The following is a 24,259-nucleotide window of genomic DNA, read 5'->3' as shown; positions in this document are numbered from 1 at the left end:
GAAATAAGGCTCATTGTGCAGTGCTTGCCTAATACGCTGGGTCCTGTCCCCAGCACTGTATAAAAACAGATGTGGTGCTGAACAAGTCTGTAATCCCAGCACTCAGGAGGTAGAGGCAGAAGCAGGTGGCTCAAAAGTTCCGGTGATCCTTAGCGATCTAGTGAATCACAGGTCACTATAGGCATTGTGGTTGATCCCTCCTTCCTCGCCTCCTCCCCCTGGGTTTCTTTATGCAAGAGGAGGCGGAGCGTCCATGCAGGTGGGCGTGGTCTTATTCCAGCCCGGCCAGAACAAGCTCTCCCGGCCAGATCTACTGGACCCAACTAGCACCTGCACACACACCTCCTTGATTTCCCTCTCTCTACTCTGAGCTTGCCCTTTCTGAAGCCATCATGTCTGTGACCAAGAGTGCCGGGAGTCCACAGGCAGCCACCACTGTCAAGCTGGACCTTTCGTCGTTTCCGGAGAGTGCTAAGAAGGTGCAGAGCCGAGATCCCAGTCCAGTGAATGGAAGCTCTTCAGAGGCATCAAAGACCAAGGGCATAACGTGAGTGCCGCTCCCTTCTGTCAGCTTCCAGTCTAGATCTGGAGGTGGGCGTGTCTGACCCTCCACCCACTGTGCAGCCAGGAACACCAAAGAGGAAAAAGTACAGCCAGGGTCTGTGTCGAATAGGACATTCTGGCCAGGGGCACGATTCGAATCTGAAAAATCCTGAGAGGAAAACTGAGACCCAGCAGCTTTAAACCACAGGCTAAGATGTATTGGCAGGAAAGGGGCTAGAATGTAGCACTTTTGCTAAAGTTAGTTTGGGGCTCTCAGTGTCTTGGAAGAAGGCGGAACGTGAAGGGAAGCTGGGATCAGAATGTAAACCACAGTGGACTCAGCAGCTACCAAACAAGCCTCTCCCTGTAGCAAGCCTGGGTCCTGCTTCCACTGGGGCTGCAAGGAACTCAAAGAACAGCATGTGGAAGATTTTAGTGTCTTCCATTTTCTGGAAGGATGGATTCTGGAGAAGGGGACATTGACAAAGGTTTTCAGAACATGGCAAGCTGCAGGACTCCAACACCCTCCTCCTCCTCCTCTTCCTCTTCTTCCTCCTCATTTGACTTCACCAATATAGCAGTCTAGGCAACCCAGGCTTGTGCTTTAAGGGGCAAGTTTGACATCATCAGGGGAGTAGGGGGTGTCCTTAACAGAGGACCAGAAGGTCTGGGTTCGGGTGGAAGCTCTGTCCTTCTCTGAAGAAAGATTCCTCATATGTGAAGTAGGGTGAGGCAGATATGACCCAGTGCATTAAAGGACACACACACAAACACACACAGGCTGACAGAGAGACAGAGAGACAGACAGAGGCAGAGAGGGGCACAGCAGAGAGGAGGAAGGTGCTGAAGGAATGGGTACAGCCTCTCTCCACACTGTCTTCAAGACACTGCAGGGATGGAATTAAAGGCTGCTGACAGTGTGGCTCCTTTGTCCCTGGATCTGGTCCTGGGCCTTCTAAATGCTCTGGGTCACTCGAGTGAGCTGCCGAGGCCCCTGGACCACCCACGGCAGGTCAGGGTATTTTTCAACTTTGAGAGAACCAGCTGACTCTTTTGTCCTGTGTCCTGGATGGTTGAGGTGGCGATTTCAACTACTGAAAAACCAAAAGAATAAAACAAACAAGAGCCAGAGAGGAGCCTGTGGGGCTTGGAGACAAGGAATCCAGTCTGGGAAAGCATGCAGCCAATGGAGTCTGGCCTTCTGGGTTCAGTTCCCACTTACCAGCTGGAGAAAGAGACTGAGTCTACAAATGATGGCTTGCTCCTCCCAAGATGGCCACACCTTCTATGTGAGCATGGAACCCCCAAGCATAGTACTTGTGTATTCTTAGCTGCTTTAAAAAAAAAAAAAAAAAAAAACACCTGTGATGGTGGCTCCCGGTCACCAAAAGACCCAGGCTTCCTGGCTCCTGGTCCAAATTTTTGCATGGCTTGACACACTGCAAGCTGAGGGCACGGCTGCAAGCGAATCCTGATTTCCTAAGTCCTTTAGTTAGAAATTTCCTAAGTGACCCGTTGACCCCTTCCCAGTTGCAAAACAAGCCCATCGCTGGGGGCTGGGGGTGTAGTTCTCTGTCAGCAATGTTGACACCCACAGGGAGAGGGACAGGCATGCAGGACTCCACCACCCTCCCTCCCTCCAATTGTTCTTCAACTCCCACCAATCCATGCGCAGGTCTTCCGATGCCAGAGGACTTGGGGGTTAACCTAGAGACTGCGAGTTGAGTGAGCGCTTTCAAAATATCACTATTCTTAACAGAGCCAAACATGTACCCCCACAAAATGACAGAGTCGGATAGGCAGCAGCCTAGGGTTGTAATCCTGGGTTTGTCTGATTCCAAAATCTAGGCCTCTGCCAGTTTCCTGTCCCTGCTTTCTGATGATTTCTTGGCTGCAAGGGTTTTTTGGGGGAATTTCTAAGGCTTCTGAAGTTTTAGATAAAAAGCTTAGTATTGTGTTTCACAAGGTTGGGATACAGAAACATCTAGAAGAAAGCTGGAAGATTTGAGATTCTTTGGAAGAGAAAGTCCCAACTTGGAATTGTTCTCCCCTAAAAACCTTGTCCTCTGGATCAGTTTCACATCTGTCTTAAATAGCAAATTGAGGCTGGGGACATAGTTTAGTTGGTAGTGCCTGTCTAGATGGCACAAGGCCCTCGGTTTGATCCCCAGCGACGCAGTAACTGGGCATGGTGACACACTTTTAGTCCCAACCCAGAGGTGTGGAGGTGTGGAAGTATGGAGGTGTGAAGGTGTGGAGGTGTGGAGGTATGGAGGTGTGAAGGTGTGGAGGTGTGGAGTTATTGGAAGTTCAAGGTAATCCTTGGCTACATAGTGAGTTTGAGGCTAGCCTGTGCTATAGGAGATCCTGAGAACAGTAAGAGAGAAGTGGGGGAGGATGGAGTAGAAAGAGAGAGACAAAATTGTGAGTGTTGAGGGCACTGCTCAGCGGCAGAGCTCTTGTCTAACATGTGCAAGGCCCTGGGTGTGACCCTGAACACCATAAGTAAACAGTAACCAAAAAGGTGGAAGTCCTTTGCTTTAACTTGGGTTTTATTGGGTTAGGGGTCATGCCATTCCCCAGACTAATGTCCTGGGCTAAGAAGAAAAGAAAGAAAAATCTCTCTGGAGACCAATCCCCAGATGACTGATGTCACCTGACCTATTGCTGACAAATCACAGGGACTTGTCTCTGGTCTGCTTGGAGTGCAGTCCTATCTCTGCCACAACTAAGGAAGTCAAACTGGTCCCTGGGTCTCAGTTTCCTCTGTGATGACTTGGGGCTGCCCCTTTCCTCCCTTGTCCCAGGTCTGCCTCCCAGGGTTCTGCAGAAGAACTGTAAAGCAGCTTGGCTTCCAGCCCCGACTCCCCAGTGCAATCCTGGACAAATTATCTAAGAAGTTTTGCGCCTCCATTTCCCACCTGTACACCAAACCCCACATCACTGCTTACTGTGTTGCCCAGCCAAGACGATAAAATGAGAAGTTATATATAAAAGACCCAGCACAGAGTCTCACACAGTTAGTGCTCTGTGGCACAGACGGGGCACAAGTTGCTAATGCTGGAACGATTCTGGATATCTTGGGATGGGCGGTCACCTTCCCAGAAGACCTATGTGTGCCAAAGCAAGGATACAGGAAAATCAAGATGGCCGAGAATTTCCCTGCCCAGTTTAATTGCAGTGTTGTCATACTATGAGGGAATAGCTACTGTGTTCTTTCTCATCTCCACTTCCATGTGCCTTCCTTTCCTGTAGAGGGTTCCAGACATTGGTTCATCTGGTCAAAGGCAACATGGGCACAGGGATCCTGGGACTCCCCCTGGCTGTGAAGAATGCAGGCCTCTTGGTAAGAGGGACATTATGAAGGGCCGTGGGCTGGGGAAGGAGACATCATGGTTTAAAACACCTTGTAGCAGACAGTGCTTCTGGGGGCTGGGTAGAGGGTAACTGACCCATACTTAGAATCCAAACACCAAGTCTGGGTCTGAGTTCTGCCCAAGTCTCTGAGTCAAGTCAACCCTTTCTATCCACTCTTATGCCTCAGCTCCATCCTTTAGTAGAATATAAGGGCTGAAGTAGGACCAGTTACTCAGTTGACCTTTACAAAGCCTAGGTGTCCTTGGGGACACCTCAGAGACCACCAGTGGGACATATGGTCAGGACTCTGAGTCTTCTACCCCCATTACAAACCTCACCACGATTGCTATGTGTACTTTTTGGACATTATTTTGGAAAGAATAGCCAAGTCTCGTTCAACTCAGTTTTCTAGAAGGTTCTTTCAGGCTCACAGATAAATGGCTCACAGGATAAAGGCACTGCTCACTGAGTTCAATGACTTGATATGGTAGAGATCTGCCCCCTGTCCCCAGAGAGAGAGAGAGAGAGAGAGAGAGAGAGAGAGAGAGAGAGAGTTCTTTTGAGACCTCAGTAGTATCTGTACCCCTGAGTTGTCTTCTCTCACTTACTCCTGCCTGTCCTGTCTGCAGATGGGCCCACTCAGCCTGCTGGTGATGGGCCTCATTGCCTGCCACTGTATGCACATCCTAGTCAGATGTGCCCAGCGCTTCTGTCACAGGTGAGGAATGTCCCATGTTCGGGTCTCGAGGACAGCCCCAAAATACACATTAAACACATTAAAAGCGCTTCCTTCTACATGGTCCCCATGACTACCAAGAAAATAAGCTTCAGAAATGGGGAGGCCTCGGGGGAGGCTCACAGCTGCTTAAATGACCTCAATCAGGCCTTTGAGCTTGTCTGGTCAGCCTGCCTGTAGAGTGGTTGTAAATAACTCCTGTCCATCCCTGCCTCTAAGAGTTATCCACAGGTCAGTGAGAGCTCTGGGTCTAGGCACCACGACGCCCACGCCAGGTATGTGTTATTACTCATTCTGTGTGAGGCACTGGGGATAGCCTCAGTCAGAACCTGACTGTGCTGGCCCCATGCTTTCTCCAGCCTCTGTCTGTGGGGCCTTGGTCTGGATCTCTTGAGCATGAGCGGTGGGGTTCCCTAAGTGGATATGTTAGGACTGGAGAAAACTGGAGTAAATGTGCACTTTCGACATGAGCACAGCTATGTCAAGAATGTCAATGTCCCAAAGCCTTTCAAAGGTGAGGTTCAGAGTCTTTTCTCTGCTCCTAGCACAAATGTGGACAGTGTGTGTGTGTGTGTGTGTGTGTGTGTATGTGTGTGTGCAACAACCATCACCCGCAGCTTCCTCCTCTGGGATAGCCGACTGCAGCCTGAGGCTTCTCCCTACAGAGACCTCCTACTCCTGTTGGGCAGCTGTGCCTTCTTGTTCAGCTGTGTACACCAAGCCTGCCTCCTCAAGTCAGACGTACAGGGGGCTGGGCTTCTGCCGTTGAGGCCCTGCTTCCGAGTGAGCACGGCCCCACTGGACCCCAGTTTTTCTGTATGTGTGTCTGCGTGTTTCTTTCTTTATTTCCTCATTCTCCCAGTTAGGTCAATCACTGGAGGGGCAAGGAGCATGGCAGGAAACACATGCATGTGTGTAGACACATGCCGCAACACACTGTGGCGATGGGGGGGGGGCAGCCTCGGCTGGCCATCCAGGCCCCTAGCTTGTTTGAAGTCTCTTGTTTGCTGTGTATGCCAGGGATGCAGAAGTCTCCTGTTTCTGCCCTCTATCTTGACATATAGTAGTGTGTGAATTTCAGACCGGCGCTTCTGCGCCTGGCTTTTTGTATGAGTTCTGAGATTTGACCTCAGGCCCTCATGTTTACACAGCGTCTCCCCAAGTTGGCCCCTTTGCTCTTTAAAAACGCAACCTTAAGTTCGTCTCTTAAAATACTGTGTGTGTTTTGTCCAACAGACTCAACAAGCCTTTCATGGACTATGGGGACACAGTGATGCATGGACTGGCCTCCAGTCCCAACGCCTGGCTGCAAAGCCACGCCCACTGGGGGAGGTACTTTGTTCTTTCTCTGTTGGCAGCTGCTTAAGAGGAGAAAACTATACCTTCCAGGAAGGTCTTCCCTGTCACGCTCAGAAGTCAGACTGTCCACCGGGAAGCAAGTCACTGCCAACATCACCTATCCAGTTCTCACGTGTCTGGTGACAAATGTTCATTCACCACACACTCTTAGGAAACCACAACAGACCCTGAAAACACCACAGGGAAAGAGACAGCAAGGCTGTGCTGTCGCGTTACCCATGGTCCAGTGGGAAAGACAGCCTAGCGCTCCATTACACAATATCCGCTGGGTACACATGAAAGAGGTTCTGGCTACTACCAACTGGATAGAGTGTCAGGGCCGAGGGTTGGAGGATGTGTCAGGCCAAGATGGCTACGCTGGACCATCTGAGATGAGTTCTGCAGAAAATAGTCTTGAAAGATGAGGACTTACTTAGAGGTAACGAAGGCGGGGCCTGAAGGATCCTTCAGGAAGGAGTCAGAGCTGAGGGACTGGTGCAACCCACGTTGGAGTTCTGTGATAGGTTCATGCTATGGAAAGGCCAACTAGCATGAAGGCAGAGTCAGGGTGGGGAGACTGAGGAAGGAACGAGGTACTCAGTGATGTTGTGTATTTTATTTTTGTTTAGTATGTACTTATTCCTTTGGGGGAGGTGCTCAGAACACCCCCAGGAGTCTGTTCTTTCCTCCTACTACGTGGGTCCCAAGGATAGAACTCAGGTCATTAGGTTTGGCAGAAAGCACTGTTATTTGCCGAGCCATCTCCCTGGCCCATATTGTATTTTTTGTTATATTCTTTTTTAAAAATATATTTACATTTATGACTTTTAGTTCTGTGTGTTGGGGGTGAGTTGTGTGCAGGAGCGTATAAATGTCTCCAAACACCAGAAGCACTGGATCCCTCGGAGTTAGAGTTAACAGGTGGTTGTGAAGTAGGGGCTGGGAACCGAACTCTGGTCCTCTGCAGAAGCAGTGCATGTTCTTAGCCATTGAGTCATCTCTCCAGCCCCTTTCTGAAGACCAGCAGAAAGCCAAGACGAGAGCTTTTAACCAGGGGAAAAGCATGTTTGCGTTCTTAAAGGTTCATTTAGCTTCTGTGAGGGAAAGAGATTAGAAGGGAGCACAGGGGCAGACTTGGACAGACAGGCAGGCTTCAGTGTAGACAATGCCCATTCTGATGGTGATGGAGGCGAAGGCCCAGCTGTCGAGCTGTTGTCAGGGGGATGAAGAACATGTCTTGGTAAGGGATTAGCTGAAAGCAAGCAAAACACTGGGCCTGGGGAGATGGCTCAGAGGATAAGCTGCTTGCCACATGAGCGTGGGAACCAGAGTTCAGATCCCCATAACCCGTGTAAAATCCACGCAGGTATGAGGAGACAGGATCCTTGCAGGGAGCTGGCTAACTAGACCAGCAGAATCACTGAGGTTCCAGTTCGCAGACCTTCCTTTGGTAAAATAAAGTGGCGATGATAGTGGACACCTGACATCAACCTCTGGCTTCTGCACACACACAGAGTGAACACATATACACAGAGTGAGCACATATATACACACAGTGAACACATATATACACACACAGTAAACATGCATATATACATATGCACACGGTGAACATTCACATACACACAGTGAACATGCATACACACATACAGGGGACATGCATATGCCAGTGAACACACAGAAGCCAAAAAGAGAGGAAGGATAGAAGGAGGGAGGGATAGAGGGAGGGAGGGAGGGCACTCTAATTACTTCCTGGCATTGCATTCACCCTTGTCTCTACTGTCTTTCTGTGTCTTCCATCATGGTCCTAAAAGAGCCTTCCCTACCCTGAGAACATCTCAGCAGCTGAAGGGACAATCACTTCTTTTTCTCTTATCAGTTGGCCTGTCCCCAGCCCCCTTCCCTGTTCTCTAGCAGATGCACTGCTGTGTCTGTCAAGTGACGTTCTGCAGGGTTAGTGCTTGTGAGGGTTTCGTCACCAGAGAGGGATGCAGTAAAGAAACGGCCAACATCGCTGTTACCTGGTACACTTGAGGAGGTTTTTATTGTAGATGAGAGGGGGGGGGGGACCGACAGACAGACAGAGGCCAGCAGGCTGTCTGTGAGAAGGGAGAATAGACAAGATGGAAAATAGAATGGGCTGGGAGAGAATAGCCAGATCAGAGAGTGGTGGGTGGGGCCTGGGGAGTTTCGGGTAGAGGAGGAAGCGGGAAAGCCTAGGATGCTAGCCTAGATTTTGAAAACTTAACAGGTACTTATGATACTGAGAGAGCCCAGAAGCCGGCATGCACTTTGACATGCGGCCACTGGTATGTGTCAGTGGAGAGCCAAGTGTCCCTTCTGCCAGAGGTAAGGATAATTACCCATTTGGGCAGATGGGAACCGGCTTCATACGCCCCTGGGGAATGCTGGCTTTTATCTAACCACCAGAAATGCTATAGTCCATCTTGAGCACATTTCTAGATATGTGGACTGTCTTTTGGAGTCCCCCCGAATCTGCCAGTTGGGACCTCTGCCCTTTCCTCTTCAGACTTGATCTGCCTCCTCAAGGCTTTGTATGTTGGCACAACTCAGAATCCCAGCTGCTGAGACACAGCTGTGTCCTGTGCAGCACTCAGCTTCAGATACCAAATGAATGTGTCCTGTCCCCTTCTCCACAGGCTCGTGGTCCAAGTCAAAACCAGGTCCATCATGTAAGATTATCTACCCCATACCCAGTGGTCCATGGTCAGGGTCTGAGCATTCCTGCTCCCTGACACTTTGAACTTGCTGTCATTCTCCTGCTGTAGTGACCACAGCTTCGTGCGAGTGACTTCCCTCTCATTCATTATGAGATTATCCATGGTCACCCTCTCTGGCTAAGTCTTGTTGCAGGGAACACTGCACTAGGAAGACATCGAAACCCACCTTTTCCCTCTATACCACTGCTTCCTCATTCCTCCCCCTCCACCACCTCACCTATCTTTCCTTTTCTTCCCCCTCTTTTCTCTCTTCCTCTGTCTCTTCTTCCCCCCCTACTTTTCTCCTTTTCCAAAGGTGCTTTTTCTCACGCACACTTTTCCCCACTTTCCTATGTGTGGTGTCTGTGCATCCCTTCACGTCTGTAGGAGTGTGTGCAGTGTATGTGTGTGCTCGTGCATGTGAAGGCCTGAGGTTGATGTCTGGAATTATCCTTCCTCACTCTCCCACCTACTTATTGAAGCAAGGTGTCTAAGTCAAACCCAGAGCTTGCTGATGTGGCTGATTTCATCAGCCATCTTGCTGTGGAGAGCCCATCTCTGTCTTCCAAGACCGGAAGTCCTGAAAGAACAGCATACACATCTGACATTTATGTGTATTCTGAGGATCTGGACCACACTTTGACTACTGAGCCATCTCTCCAGCCCATAGTGATCTGTCTCTACAATTCATTAATATTCCCTCCTCCTCCTCCTCCTCCTCCTCCTCCTCCTCCTCTCCTTCTCGCCCTCTCTCCATCCCTCCCTTTCTCCCTCATTCTCTCCCCTTTAGGATTAAAGATTGCCATATTAATTGAGCAAAGGTACATTAGGGATAAATTATTAAGACTTTTCTCACCAGCCAGCCTTTGCTGTGGCTATGTTTTGACTGCATATTTACACAAAGCAATAGGTTTCATGACTACACTCTTGCTGAACCTAAAACTCAGTGATTTGGCTACAAGCTCCAGGGATATTGCTGTTTCCACTTTCCCAGCTCTGGGAGTACAGTGTGCGCCACCATGCCTGGTCTTCTGCATGCATGCTGGGATCTGAATGCAGGTCCTCGTGCTTAGGAGCAGGCGCAAAATGGCAGCATTTCTTCAGCCCCTGTGATGCTAATTTCTTCACATCTTACAAACCACTCCGTTAAAGCCTACCGGAGTAAGAGGTCCTGCGTTATCTATGTATCTTCAATACCCAGTGAAGTGTCTGGCCCATGCTAGGACAAATGTTTTCTGAGTTCTGGGCATTTAATAGTTGTTACGTGCTAGCTGTCAGTCAGGGTGAGAGGCAAGCTGAAGAATACCATGAGGCTAGGTCAGACATAGGCTCCCATGCCTGGGAACTTGATCACTTAGCCAGCTGTGAGTGTGCTGGGGCTGTTCCCAAACAGCTGCTGTCACCTCCCTCCTCTCTGCCCTCTTGGTTGTAGCAGAAGGATGGAGGGTGTTGGTACAGGGCCACCATTTCTTGGGGAGAGAGGGCAGAATGGCTAGAAATGGCTCAGAAATGTATAGCAAGTTTCTCCCCCCCCCCTTCTCCAGGTATGTCGTGAGCTTCTTCCTCATCGTCACCCAGCTGGGTTTCTGCTGTGTGTACATTGTGTTTCTGGCTGACAATTTAAAACAGGTAGGCGGGACAAGGCAGGGTGGGAGAATACAGAAGGAAGCTTTGCTACCATTGTTTCCTTACCACATTCTTTCATCTGAGTCCTCAAAATCCATCATGGGAAGGGAAAGCCACGCTATCAGGTAGTGTGGCCCCCCCACCCTCCATGAATCTACATAGTTCTGAGTGAGTGAGTGTGTGTGTGTGTGTGTGTGTGTGTGTGTGTGTGTGTATGCTCTGCCATCTTATAATCTCAGGTATTTTATTATAGCAATGGTTCAGTTTGAAGCAGTCTATCACTAAGAGTGATCATAGCATGATCTATATTCTTTGCAGAATTTTTCTGAATATTTTTACTGTTTCTTCTTCTTCCTCTTCCTCTTTTTCTCCATATTCTCCATCTTCTTCCTCTTCCTCTTCCTTCTTTTCTTCTCCACATTCTCTCTTTTTCCTCCTGCTCCTCTTCTTCTTTCTTCTTCTCTTCTTTCTCCTTTTCTTCTCTATTTTCCCCCTCTTCTTCCTCCCACTCCTCTTCCTCTTCACCTTCTTCTTTCTCTTCTTCCTCCTCCTCCTTCTCTTCTTCTCTTCCTCCTCCTTTATTTTACTGTCTGGGGTTTATTTTATTTTCTTGTTTGAGGCAGGGTCTCAAGTAGCCCAAACTGGCCTCAGATTCACTATGTAGCTGAGGGCGATCTTGAACTTTCGATCTTCCTGCTCCTACCTCCCAAGTGCTGGGTTTACAGTGTGCCCCCAAGCTAGATTCATTGTTTCTTACTATCCCCCACTGTTAGTCAGTTGCAGGAACACACATCTCTGTGGAATTCCTTTATTTCCTGAGTAAATGTACTGAGGCAAAGGATGTAATTAGAAAACTCAAAGCACCTGTCTGTGGCTCTTAGGAAAGCAAGCTGCTCTCTGAAGACCTTTATTTTATGGTCTGTTGCTCGAGACTGGCATTTTTATCAGCTGTCTATCAAGGCAAGCACTGTGGGCTCTAAAACACAGTGGGCAAAGTTCTATCAGATGTCTAGGAGGCAGCCCAGGTGTTAGGAATGCACACTGTGGTCCAGAAGCATCTTTGTGAAGACCCTGGAAGCACAGAAGGCTACTTCTGGGAGCCACAAGTGGGCTGGGCATGCTCAGGCAACTTGCAGAGAGCAGTAGCTAAACTGGGGAGATGGACCACATAGAAAACTTCCAGACAGAAAGTGGAATTGGCCCAAGAGAGCAGCTTTACTAGTTACACAAGACAGTGGTGACCACGGCGAGAAAGAGCCCTGACCTCAGCACAGAGACCCTGTGAAGCCTGTGAGTGCCTGGCTAGGCATCTACGGATGTTTCCTACGGTAGGGAGGGATCTTTAGAAACAAACAAGTCAAAGGTATGAGAGCTTCGAGGTAGCTCAGTTGTAGACTGGCATTCCTAAAACTCTGGGTTCAACTTCCAGCACTACACAAAGTGGGAAAGCAGAGGCAGGAGGATCATAAGTTCAAGGTCATCCTCTGCCACATAGTAAGTTTGAGGCCAACCTGGGCTACGTGATGCCTTCCCCCAAATAAATAAATAAATAAATAAATAAATAAATAAATAAATACAAAAGCCAAGCTCTGCATGCCCCAGCCCCGGCGTTCCATCCTGGCAACTCACATAAGAAATAGAGGAAAATCCTAAAGACAAAACTTGTGTTCCTATATCCATGATATGCGTTAAGTCAAAATATGGTTTTAAAGTAAGAATGGATATTGTGATCGCTGTCTTACAAAAGAAAACGTGTGGATGAATATATTGGAGATGACTCCATGCTTTGCCACCTGTCCCGATGTCTGCAGCTTCACACTTTCTTTTTACACAGTTCTAGATTCTAATTGTCCTGCTGGTGAATTCCATCGCCTAAGCAACCATACTGTTTACATTAGGGCTGTGCTGAATTTCAACTTAGAGTGCACCATTTATTCACCCCTGAACTTATAGGGAAGGGACATTCACACTGTGTGTGTGTTGGGAGGTTGTTTTAGTGTCAATTTTGTTGCTGTGATAAAATACCTTGACAAAAAGAAACTTAAGAAAGAGCGAGCGCATTTAATCTTACAACTCCAGGTTACAGTTCATCATTATAGCAACAATTCAAAGCTGTTGGTCATATCACAGTCACAGTGAAGAGTAGAGAGAACGAATGCTGCATAATTACTACTTAGTTCACTTTCTCCATGATTACATATAATCCAGGACCCAATTCTAGGGAATGGTGCTGCCCACAATGGGCTGGGTCTTCCCACTTAACAACTGAGACAATCCCCCATAGACATGACCAAGGCCAATCTGATCTAGACAATTCTTCATTGGAAACTCTTCCCAGGTAATTCTAGATTGTATCTAGACAATTGGAGTCCTGTTTACAACATGTTTGGGGGTGCTAACAGCTTTCACTAAGTAGGGGTCAAGGATGTCCAGTGTTCTGTAAGTGTTTCAATACTCTCTCTCTCTCTCTCTCTCTCTCCCCACCCTGTGTGTGTATATGTGTGTGTGTGTGTGTGTGTGTGTGTGTGTGTGTGTGTCCTACAGTACTAATCCAGTCAAGAAAGAATAACTGAGGCTGGAGAGATGCTTAGTTGGCTGAGAGCACTTGTTGCTCCTGCAGAGGATCCGGGTTCTATTTCCACATGACAGCTCATAGCTGTCTATTAATTTCAGTCCCTGGGAACTGACTTCTGACCTCAACAGGCACCAGACATACACACGGTACACAAACACACAAGTTGGCAGAACACTTATACACACAAAAATGATAAAGCAAATAATCTAACATTTTTGTTTTTTAAAAAGAGATAACAGCTCTCTAGGCCAGTTACATTGCAATAACTGATGGGACTTAGGGTTATGAGTGAAAGAAAGAGACTCTGGGAAGTTTTTAGGCAGAAAATAAGTGTACTGGAAAGGTTGGAGTTGACTTATAAAATGGAAAAAAAGACTAAAAGATGGGTCTGTCTGTCTATCTGTCTGTCTGTCTGTGTCTGTCTATGTGTATTTGTGTGTCTGTGTGTGTGTTTGTGTGTCTGTCTGTGTCTGTGTCTGTGTGTCTGAGTGTATCTGTCTGTGTGTGTTTGTGTCTGTCTCTGTGTGTTTATGTGTCTGTGTGTGTGTCTTTCTGTGTGTGTTTGTGTCTGTCTGTGTGTGTTTATGTGTCTGTGTGTGTGTCTTTCTGTGTGTGTTTGTGTCTGTCTGTCTGTGAGTGTTTGTGTGTCTGTCTGTGTCTGTGTGTGTCTGTGTGTGTCTTTCTGTGTGTGTTTGTGTCTGTCTGTGAGTGTTTGTGTGTCTGTCTATGTGTGTCTGTGTGTGTCTTTCTGTGTGTGTTTGTGTGTCTGTCTGTGTGTGTCTTGTATGTAAACAACAGAGTGAGTCCCACTGTCAGGGTCACTTTCACCATTCCTAGTTGGTCTTTGTGTCACTTGGCTTGAGTTTCCATCTGTCTTTCTGGCTCACAGGCCAGTCTCCAGCTCTGTAATCTTCAGTTCCCCAAGGCAGCAGTTAGCAACAGAAAAAGAATTTACTATGAATAGTCAATCCCGAAGACTGGATGCCGGGGACCCAGGGCAGCAGACCCCGCTGTGAGCTCAGTGATACGGCATTACATTTGCTGTTTTCGTTGTCTCCTTTGAGGCAATTTGGTGATGAGGATTTTAGAATAAGACATTTCATGGGCTGGAAAAATGGCATTTACAGCCAAGCCTGATGACCTGAGTTTGAGCCCCCAGGGCCCACATAGTGGAAGGAGAAAAACCAACTCCTGTAAATTGTCTTCCAACTTCCTCAAGTGTGTCACAGCGAGCACATACGCACACACAAAAACGCATATGTGCACATATAATTTAAATATCTTAAAAAATTAAAACCAGAAAAGAAATCCTCAAGTGTCCCATACTTGCTTGAGTTCCCCTGACTCTTTGTAAGAGAGTCTGGTTCTGGGGAAGGCACTGAGTCCACCATGTGCCCAGAGTTTTTCCTCCTTGCCTTTCCCCATTCCTTCCTCAGGTAGTAGAAGCTGTTAACGGCACAACCATCAGCTGCCACAAGAACGAAACGGTAGTTCTGACGCCCACCATGGACTCTCGACTCTACATGCTCGCCTTCCTGCCCGTTCTGGGGCTCCTGGTACTCATCAGGAACCTCCGTGTCCTCACCATCTTCTCCCTGTTGGCCAACATCAGCATGCTGGTCAGCCTGGTCATCATTGCCCAGTACATCATCCAGGTTGGTGCACACCACCCACTGACTCCCTGGGAGACAGGATCCTTGTATCAATAATAGAAACCAGGGGCCAAGTCCTAAGATGGGTATGTTCCTCAGTGGCATGTGCTTGTAATTCCAGCTCTGGGGTGGGGGAATAGGAGTGAGCAGAGCAGAGGCAGGAGGATCCCTGCCAGTGTAGACATATTGGTTTACTGAGACATGCTAACTCAAAATAATAAGGCAGAGAGGGACCAATAAAGACACCTGAATTGACCTCTGGCCTCTATGTGCACCTAAACATGTACACTTACATCTGTACACACATGCACACACACACACACACACACACACACACACACACACACACGTGTGTGCACATGCGCACAAGGACTTCTAACACTCATGCTCACTATCCACTCATACATGTTCTTTGGTGCTGCTCGGTGGGTATACATACATACATACATACATACACACACACACACACACACACACACACACACACACACACATATATATATATGTTCTTTTAGAGACTTCTGGTCAACCTGCTCCCTTCATGAGACACTGATCCTCGGTGCTTTAACAATGCCCGCATGTCCCTGCCTTCTGGCTCTTTGGTACTGTGAGATGTTCAAGTCCATATTTATCAGTTTTATCTCCTTCTAAAGGCTTGCTGAACCTTTTTGGCATTCCATTTCCTCAAACCCAGCTCTCCCCTCAGAGTCCCTCCTGCTCAGAGGAGCTGAAGCATGCCCACAGAGTGACAATCTCGTCTTTTTCTCCCCTGCAGGGAATTCCAGATCCCAGCCGGTTGCCACTGGTGGCAAGCTGGAAGACCTACCCGCTCTTCTTTGGAACAGCCATTTTTTCATTTGAAAGCATCGGCGTGGTAAGGTTTGAATGAAGGTGGCCTTTCTCTGGACCTGGGAACCAGCCTCTGGGAAAGAGCAGTGAGCTCAGACTTTCTCTGTGCTCTTGGCCATTGGGTTAGGCCTGTGGGAATTATGCATGGGATAAAAGCAACCTCTGCTCTCATTTGGATGCGCAGTCCCCAGCAAAGGAAAAGTAGGTTACACCAGAGAGGCAATCAAGAGATTAGCTTGTCTCAGTGTCTTTATTTAATGTTTATCTTCCTAGCAATATGAGTTTCCTAACCTCTGTAAAAATCAAAACGCGTGGCTGTACAAAAAAAGACTTCATAAGGTATAGGTGAGGGTTTGGGGAGGGGGTTGTTTGTTTGGTTTTGGTTTTATTGTGGTGGTGTTTGTTTGTTTGGGGGTAGGAGTTATTGTTTTGTTTTTGAAACAGAGTTTCTCTGTGTAGTCCTGGCTGTACTGGAACTCACTACGTATACCAGGCTGGCCTCGAACCCAGAGATCTGCCTGCCCTTGCCTCTGTCTCCAAACTCCTGGGACTAAAGGTGTACAGTACCAGTGTAAGATACAGGTGTTTTAAACTGGAAAGAGCTGTGCATTTACAGTGGATTATGGGCTGGGGATGTAGCTCAGTTGGTGCTCACCTAGCGTGTACGAAGACCCAAGTTCCATCCTCAGCACTATATAAACTGTCATGACGGAGCAAGTCTGTAATCCCAGCCCTCAGGAGTAAGTGAGAGGACTGGAAGTTCAAGGTCGTCCTCAGATCCATGGAATGTTCACAGCTGGCCTGAACTACATGAGACCCTGTCTCAAAAAAAAAAAAAAAAAAAAAAAAGAGAGAGAGAGAGAGAGAGAAAGAGACAGAGACAGAGACAGAGAGACAGTGGGGGAGGAGGAGAGAGACAGAGATGGAGATGGGGAGGGGGAGAGAGACAGAGAAATGAAGAGGGGGAGGAGGAGAGACAGAGATGGAGAGGGGAGAGAGAGACAGAGGGAGAGACAGAGAGGAGAAGGGGGAGAGAAACAGAGAGAGGGAGAGGGGGAGGAGGAGAGACAGAGATGGAGAGGGGAAAGGAGAGGAGGATGCAGTTTCTCTCCTCTGATATTGAAGTGGAGAACACATAGAAATATCAAGATGAGCATCTTCTCAGCCCAGTGTAGTCACTGATCCTGCATCCCTAGATCGGCCCCGCATCTCAGCCGCTCACCCACTGAAGAGCACCTGAAATGTCTTAGTCTTTAACAGCTACTTAGCACTTTGGTCTTTGTGTGGATTTAATTTTTTTCACTAGGAATAGACTTCTGGGACTCATATTTATAGATGTTTACAAGGAGCTGCCCAACGGTTTTCAGGATTACAGTAATTTTGTCTTGATATTGTGTGTGTGTGTGTGTGTAGGTCAAGAGTTAGTTTTCTCCTTCACCTTCTTGAGGTAGTCTGTCTCTTTGGCTGTTTTGACCACACTTAGGCCCCCAGGCTAGCTGAGACCCATGAGTCTTCCATCGATTCTCCTGTCTTCCGCCTCACCTTGGTAGTGCCAGGATTGTAAATGTGTGTCACCACATCCAGGTTGTGTGGGCGAGTGCTTGCCCTGCTGAGCCATCAGCTGGCTTTTCCTCATTTGTCTAGTGGGTATGAGCATGTCTTCTTTGGTGAAGGTATTCAGATCGGGGGGGGGGGTCATATGTTTTCATACCTGACTGGTTATAGCAATCCTCTTGCCTCTACCTCCCCAAGCTGGGTGTGAGCCACCATGCCCAGCCTGTACAATTTTTTCATTAGTACTTCTTTATCTGAGTCTGCCAGCTTCTAGCCAATCGTTTGATTATCTTCTGGGCAGAAAGCCTGGCGTTTGCCTTCCTATGCTTCTGATGACTTCCCTGTGTTTCTCAATGACTTACACACACACACATACACACACACACACACACACACACACACACACACACACACACACAGAGAAGGGTGAAATGTGTATCAGCTGTTTTCCCCAGGCCAGGTTTGGTGGGTGCACCACCTTTACAACCTCACATGGCCAATCTTTAAAAACATCACACGCTCCACATCTGCCCACGCCATCTCGGAATTCTTAATTTTTGCCCAAGGGCACTGCATCCTGACTTTGCACAGGCACCATATGTTGTGAAGTCCATCCTGAATTCCACTCATTCTTGAGCCCCCCCCCCCAGGGTCCACTTTCCTAGGTAGCTGTCAGCTACTTCAGATGTCTGCAAAATCTGGGTCACTAGGACGCCAGACTGTGGCTATGCAGCTGGGCCTTGTTTTGGGGATGTGGCCAGGCAGACAGAGAAGCAGGGAAGAGCAGTTCCTGTCACATTCTCTGTCCTTCAAGGGTTCCTCTTCATATTCCCTATTTAAAAAAAAAAAAAAAAAAAAAAAGATGGTCCACGGACTGGTTTCCATCCTCAATCACTGAGTCCTTTCAGAATCTGGGCCCCCTTGAGTTTAAACTCATACAGACAGGAAGAAAAACATCCTGATAATCAGTATTATAACATTTATCCCCCGTGGAGGGGAAGGGAAGAGGAAACTTCACCTTGCACAAAAACAACCCAAGGCTCAGCAAAGGCACTTGCTCCCACGCCCGATGACCTAAATTCAGTCACTGGGATCCACATGACCAGAGGGGAGAAAACCAACTCCTGCTAGTCCGTCCTTTGACCTCTGCACACACATTAAAAAAATATATAGTAAAAATAAATAAATAAATACATGTAATTTTAAGAATCTTTCTAAGAAACCACCTCAAGTGGATCAGAGACATGAATGGAACATTCAAAACTCTAAAACTTCCAGAAGAAAATGTTGGGGGGGGGGTGGGGAATAAGTCAAACACAGTGGGGGGGTCCAGGAAATGATTCCCTGGATAGGACTCCAAAGGAACACAGGACAAAAGTAAACTGACAAGTAGGGTCCCATCTAACTGAAGAACATCTGGACAGCAAAGGCAAGGCTTCGGAGCAGGAGACACTGTGCTGTATAAGGAACCCTGCAAACAACAGCAAAGCAATCCAGCTGCAGAATGGGTGAATGACCCCAGTGGAGACAACAGATAAATGAAAATATCACCTTCTCATAGCTAGTGGGGAAACACAAACCCAAGCCACAGAGAGACATCTCCTCCCTCTGCTCAAATGGCCAGTGCATTAATCAGAAGCTCAAAGATAGCTGTGCAGCTAGGAGCACTGGCTGCTCTTGTGGAGAACCAAGGTTATCAGGTTGTAACTCCAGCTCCAGGAGGTCTACCGCCCTCTTCTGGCTTCTACAGGCACTGCAATGTGTGTCAGAATCTCCATAAAGTAGATACATTTATGTTTATGCTGTGTGTGTGTGTGTGTTTTGCCTGTGTGTGTATATATGCATACTGCATGTGTATCTGGTACCTGAAGAGGCCAGAAGAGGATGATGAATTACCTGGAGCTGGAGTTACAGTGGTTGTGAGCTGGCTGATGTGGTGGTGGGAACTGAATCAGGGTCCTCTACAGAAGCGACCATCAGGACTCTTAACTGCTGAGCCATTTCTCCAGCCCCAGAATTTCCTTCTTTTTAAAGGTTGTATAATATTCCACTTTGTGGATATACCACATTTTGTTTACCCATTTTCTGATGATAGTGTTTGCTTGCCTCCCGCCTTTTGATCATGAATGATGAACAAGAGCATACAAATGTCTTGTCAAGTCCCTTCTTTTGATTCATTTGGGCACATTCCAGAGACATCAAGGCTTTTCTCTTCTTTATGTTCCTGGTTGTTACTGTTATTGTTGCTGTTGTTATCCTCCTCCTTATAGTGGGATACTCCTGCAGGTCCTGCCTCTGGAAAACAAGATGAAGGATGCCCGCCGCTTCCCAACCATTCTGTCTTTGGGGATGTCCATCATCACCACCCTGTACATTGCCATCGGGGCTCTGGGCTACCTGCGGTTTGGAGATGACATCAAAGCCAGCATCACTCTTAATCTGCCCAACTGCTGGTACCTTCATGGCTCTTGGGTGGTAGGGATTGAGAGATGTGTAGAACTGTGTGGCTCTCTGCCCCTCCCTGTCTGAGCAGGGAGAGCAGGTATAGAGACAGTCCCACTGGGAGAGATGGAGCCACCATTGATCCCTTGGACTACAGAGGTCCCGTCAAGAGCTCCTTTCGGGCCGAGTCAAGTCTAGGTATCTCAGCGCGAAGAGAACATAACTAAGAGGAAAGGATAGAAACAAGCATCCTTGGTCACCTAGGGGAGAGCACGGGAGTTCTGGAGGAGGAAACAGGCTTCTATCTGTGGGTTGGAACCCTTTGGCTCCTTTTACCAGGCTCTGCCGCCACAGGGGTCCCCAAGCCAGGGGAGCCAGCACTGAAAATGGGAAGCAGGGCTGTGAGATGATTCTGCAGATAAGAGAATTTGACACACAAGCCTGAGCACCTTTAGTCTGATCTTAACACCCCCACACAAAGTCAAGCATGTGCCTGTAATCCTTATGCTGGGAAAGTAGAGACAGGAGCACCCCTGAGGTTCACTGCCCAGCCGGTCAGACTGAATTAGTGAGTTCCACATCTCACAAAATAAAGTGTAGAGTAACTGAGGGAGACACCTGACACCAACCTCTGACCTCTACATGCATGTAGAATAAACATGAACATGCTCACATACAACATACACAGATATTCATGCACATGACACACATGTACACACACATGTGCATATATGAACATATGCATGTACATATACACTTGTATGCACATGTACATACATGCATCACATGAAAAGACATACTCACATGCATGCAACACACATGCACACACATGTACTCACATACATACAAGCATGTACACACACACAAGTTTAGCTCCCTTGAAACCTCACCCTTAATCTGGGCCTCAGCTTCAAGCCCACTCATGATCCTGTTTCTCGATTCATCCCCTCACACAACCCCACTGATAATGTCTTTCCCTCTCCATTTTAGGGGCTCTGCAGTCCTCTCAACTAAGGGGAACATGTGTTGAGGGCTACTGATGTCCTTAGGACTTAGGGGGCACAGACAATTACTATGAACTCTAGTCACTCAGGACTTTAGACACCCCCCCCACACACACACTTAGAATCCTGACTCCTTACCAGCATCATAGTCCTGAGAAGCATCATAGTGCTCTGTGAAGACACACATACATGTGTGCCTGTGTGTGTGCATGCGTGTGTGCTACATGTGTGCATGCTCAGGACTGCTTGCTTCTCCCCTACATGGCCCTACTCTCTGCTGCCATTGAATCCCTGGAGCCTCTCTTTCCTCCACACTGGTGAGACTCCTCTGCACTCAGAGAAGGCCCCACATCTTCATTTTCACACAAGGAAACAAAGACCCCAGTGATTGTCCCAAAATCAGAGGCTGCTGTCCCCTGGAGGCCAGGCGTGGGAGTGTTGGGCCATGGAGAACATGGCTGTGTGTCTTGCAGGCTGTACCAGTCAGTAAAGCTCCTGTATGTCGTTGGCATCCTGTGTACCTATGCCCTGCAGTTTTATGTTCCTGCGGAAATCATCATCCCCCTTGCTGTCTCCCAGGTGTCTAAACGCTGGGCACTGTCCGTGGACCTGTCTATCCGGCTCGCCATGGTCTGCCTCACATGTGAGTAGAACAGAGACCGGGAGTCTCCTGACCATTTCTGGAGGAGAGGGGGGAGGGGAGAGAGAGAGGAGAGACAAAGACAGACAGAGACAGTCAGAGACAAAGATAGTGTGTATATGTGTGTCTGTCTCTGTGTGTGTTCACTCATTTGTGTGAAGCCATGTAGAGGCCAGAGGACAACTTAAGTGACATTCTTCGGGCACCACCACCTTCTTTCTTTTTAATATGGTCTCTCATTGGCCTGGAGGTCAGCAATTAGGCTAGACCACCTCCAGAGATCAGCCTGTCTCTGCCTCTGCAATGCTGGGGTTACAAGCGTACCCCACCATGCCTCATTCCTTTTAAGTTCTTGGGATCAAACTCGGGTTGCTGTGCTTGCAAGGTAGACACCTGACTAACAGAGTCATCCCCCACCCTCTATTTAGACCATTCTTACACGTTCCCAAACTAGAAAGGTATGCTGAGGCCCAGCCCGAGGACTGTGTCACTGATATCCCGTGTATCAAATAACCATAGGATGCAGAAAGTGTGCTGGGCACTGCGGTAAACTCACCCTAGGCTGTACTTCTCAGCATTTTATTCAGCCCTCCTGAGAATACTCAGGAAGCAGGACACCTGCCAAACAACTGTCCAGTGAGCATTGGGAACTGGGGGTGTCACCCCTGAGGTTCACTGCCCAGCCAGTCAGACTGAATTAGAGAACCCCCCCAACAACACAACAATAAGAACACATGGTGTTTTAGGGAACCCCCCTCAGAGATGACCACAGTTTATAGCCAATTGAAAGTTTATTTCAGCTGGCTGTGACTATACTCAGGTATTTGGGGACTCAAGCATAGCCCCGAACATCTAAAGCAAGTGGCTTTAAAGACAAAATTCTATATCCTGGTGCCTTGCTCAGAAGCTGAAGTGTGTGTTTCGGGGAGGAAGGGCAGGGGTTTGCACAAACAGCCAGTTTAACAGACACCAAGATAAGTTTGCTGGGACATCTTGGCATCAGGTTCCCAGAATTGAGTTGGATGGCTTTTTTTATGGGATTCTCCATCAAAAAGATCAAATTCTAGTTAAAGCTGAAACTGCCTCAGGAAAATACAAGATGGAGGAACCTCTGCATTTGCCCTGTCACAGCCAAACTAAACGACAGGGACTAGCAACGCTGACCACTAATGAGCCCTCCTGGAGAGGACTGGTGGCTGGGAACACGCCGCTTTTATTTTTCTTTCTTTTTATTTCTTCCATCTGTTCGTCCGTTTGTTGCTCATATATGCACGTTGACACATGTGTATAGGTCAGAAGACAATTTGCAAGAGTCAGTTCTCTCCTTTTACCACGTGTGTCTGGGGATCAAAATCAAGTCAACAAACTGAGCAGCAAGTGCCTTTATCCTCTGAGCCATCTCCCATTTGTTTTTGCTTTTACTGTTATTGTTTCGAGTTTTTTTTTTTTTTAATTTTGTTTTGTTTCATTTTGCTTTTATGGGGTTCCAGAATATATCCCTGGATAGCCCAGAACTTACTATGTAGACCAGGCTGGCCTGGAATTCACAGATTGACCAGACAGGTGCTGGAACTAAAGGCGTGCCATTTGTTTGTTTGTTTGTTTGTTTGTTTGTTTATTTTTATATAGTCTCATATAGCACAGGTCAGTCTCAGACTAAACTATGTAGTCAAAGAAAGCCTTGAACTCCTGATCCTCCAGGCTTCTCCTCCAAGATGCTGGAGGTATAGGCGTGTGTTGTCATGTCCAGTTTTCATGGTGCCAGGGATATAATCGGGGCTTCACGATTTCCGGGCAGGCATAGCTACATCCACAGAATGAATTTCTGAGGGAAGCTTGGTTTCTCTTAAAGATGACTTCAATCACAGCCTTTAACGGGGATTTAAAGTAAACTTGGGATTCTCCATCTGTCTCCTTTCGTCTCCCATAGGCATGCTGGCCATCCTCATCCCCCGCCTGGACCTGGTCCTCTCCCTGGTGGGCTCTGTGAGCAGCAGCGCCCTGGCCCTCATCATCCCGCCCCTGCTGGAGGTGACCACCTACTATGGAGAGGGCATGAGTCCCCTGACCATCACCAAGGATGCCCTCATCAGCATCCTGGGCTTCGTGGGCTTCGTGGTGGGGACCTATCAGGCCCTGGATGAGCTGATCAAGTCCGGGAACAATCTCCCCCTGTCCAACTCCACTATGTTCATTCAGTGACAGAGACTCTCCTTGCCTACGGTGACTTACATTGTCTGCGTATCTTTTCACTTCGTCTTTTCTCTGGTCCAAGACACACACACACACAAAAAAAAAAAAAAAAAAAAAAAAAAAAAAAAAAAAAAAAAAACCTGGTGTAGCATATCCCCGGCACTATGTGTGTGCACGCGCGCAAAGCAGATGGGGCCGTCTACACCACATAAAAGGTGTAGATAGATGGTCATTAAAAGCAAAAAAAAATGTTGGTCATTCTCTAGTTTTCTACACTGTGGAGACCTTGCCTGTGGAAGCCGCCATCTTGTTTTTGTCATTTATCTGCTAACTTCATACCTTGAGTGGACCTATGATGTAAAAGCAGCCACTAGGGGACAGCAAATGCCAGCTTTTGGCAGAAGGTGTTCCGTGTGTGTGTGTGTGTGTGTGTGTGTGTGTGTGTGTGTGTGTGTGTGTGTCTCCCGCTCCCTCCAGCTCAAGTTTTGGTCATTCCCTTTTCCTGACCATGATGGGGAACACTGTCCTCACATCAGCATCAAGATGGAGGGGGCCAGGGCCAGTCACAGTCACAATGCTCAGGTAAAATGTCACAGTCTATGTTACAGATGTGTGTGTTGAACTTTCTAAATCACTAAGTTTTAGCCCCAACTCAGAAATCCAGCAGGGAACACAAGCCTATGAGCAGGGGCACCAGACAGAGACATCATTTGAGTGGGTTTTTACTTCTGAATTCTTGCAATGAACATCCTCTGTTACCTATTGGGCACCAAGCATAATATGGGGTTCTTATATAATAATAGTCTGGGTAAAGGCGTTGTAAAAACATTGCAGCTTTGTGCAACAAACGGAGTCCTACTGGTCACCTCTTGAGTCCTGACCTTGTAACTTGCCTTGACCAACAGTGAAGGTGTTATAAGTGGAAATTCGACCGTGGCTTCCACCCTGAGACTGCCTTCTCTTTCTGCTCCATGGAGCCGGTTTTTCTCTAAAGTGTGTGTAGCAGAAGAGGGTGTTGGATGCCCTGGAG

General features: G+C 47.8%; 1 protein-coding gene across 1 annotated transcript; it reads left to right on the top strand.

The window, feature by feature from the left end:
• Positions 1 to 309: 309 nt before the first annotated feature.
• On the top strand, positions 310 to 23,473 carry SLC36A2 (solute carrier family 36 member 2). Its single transcript, XM_080922881.1, has 10 exons — positions 310 to 547; positions 3,799 to 3,889; positions 4,530 to 4,618; positions 5,873 to 5,968; positions 10,239 to 10,323; positions 14,332 to 14,550; positions 15,323 to 15,421; positions 19,237 to 19,403; positions 20,870 to 21,039; positions 22,967 to 23,473. Exons 1-10 carry the CDS (start codon positions 393 to 395, stop codon positions 23,236 to 23,238), a joined length of 1,443 nt encoding a protein of 480 aa, XP_080779007.1. The 5' UTR covers positions 310 to 392; the 3' UTR covers positions 23,239 to 23,473.
• The last annotated feature ends 786 nt before the right edge of the window (positions 23,474 to 24,259 follow it).

This window comes from Micromys minutus (assembly GCF_963924665.1).
Source record: "Micromys minutus genome assembly, chromosome: 10".
Classification (NCBI taxonomy): Eukaryota; Metazoa; Chordata; class Mammalia; order Rodentia; family Muridae; genus Micromys; species Micromys minutus.
Note: the sequence above shows the minus strand (reverse complement) of the source record. Positions and strands in the feature narration are given on the sequence as shown.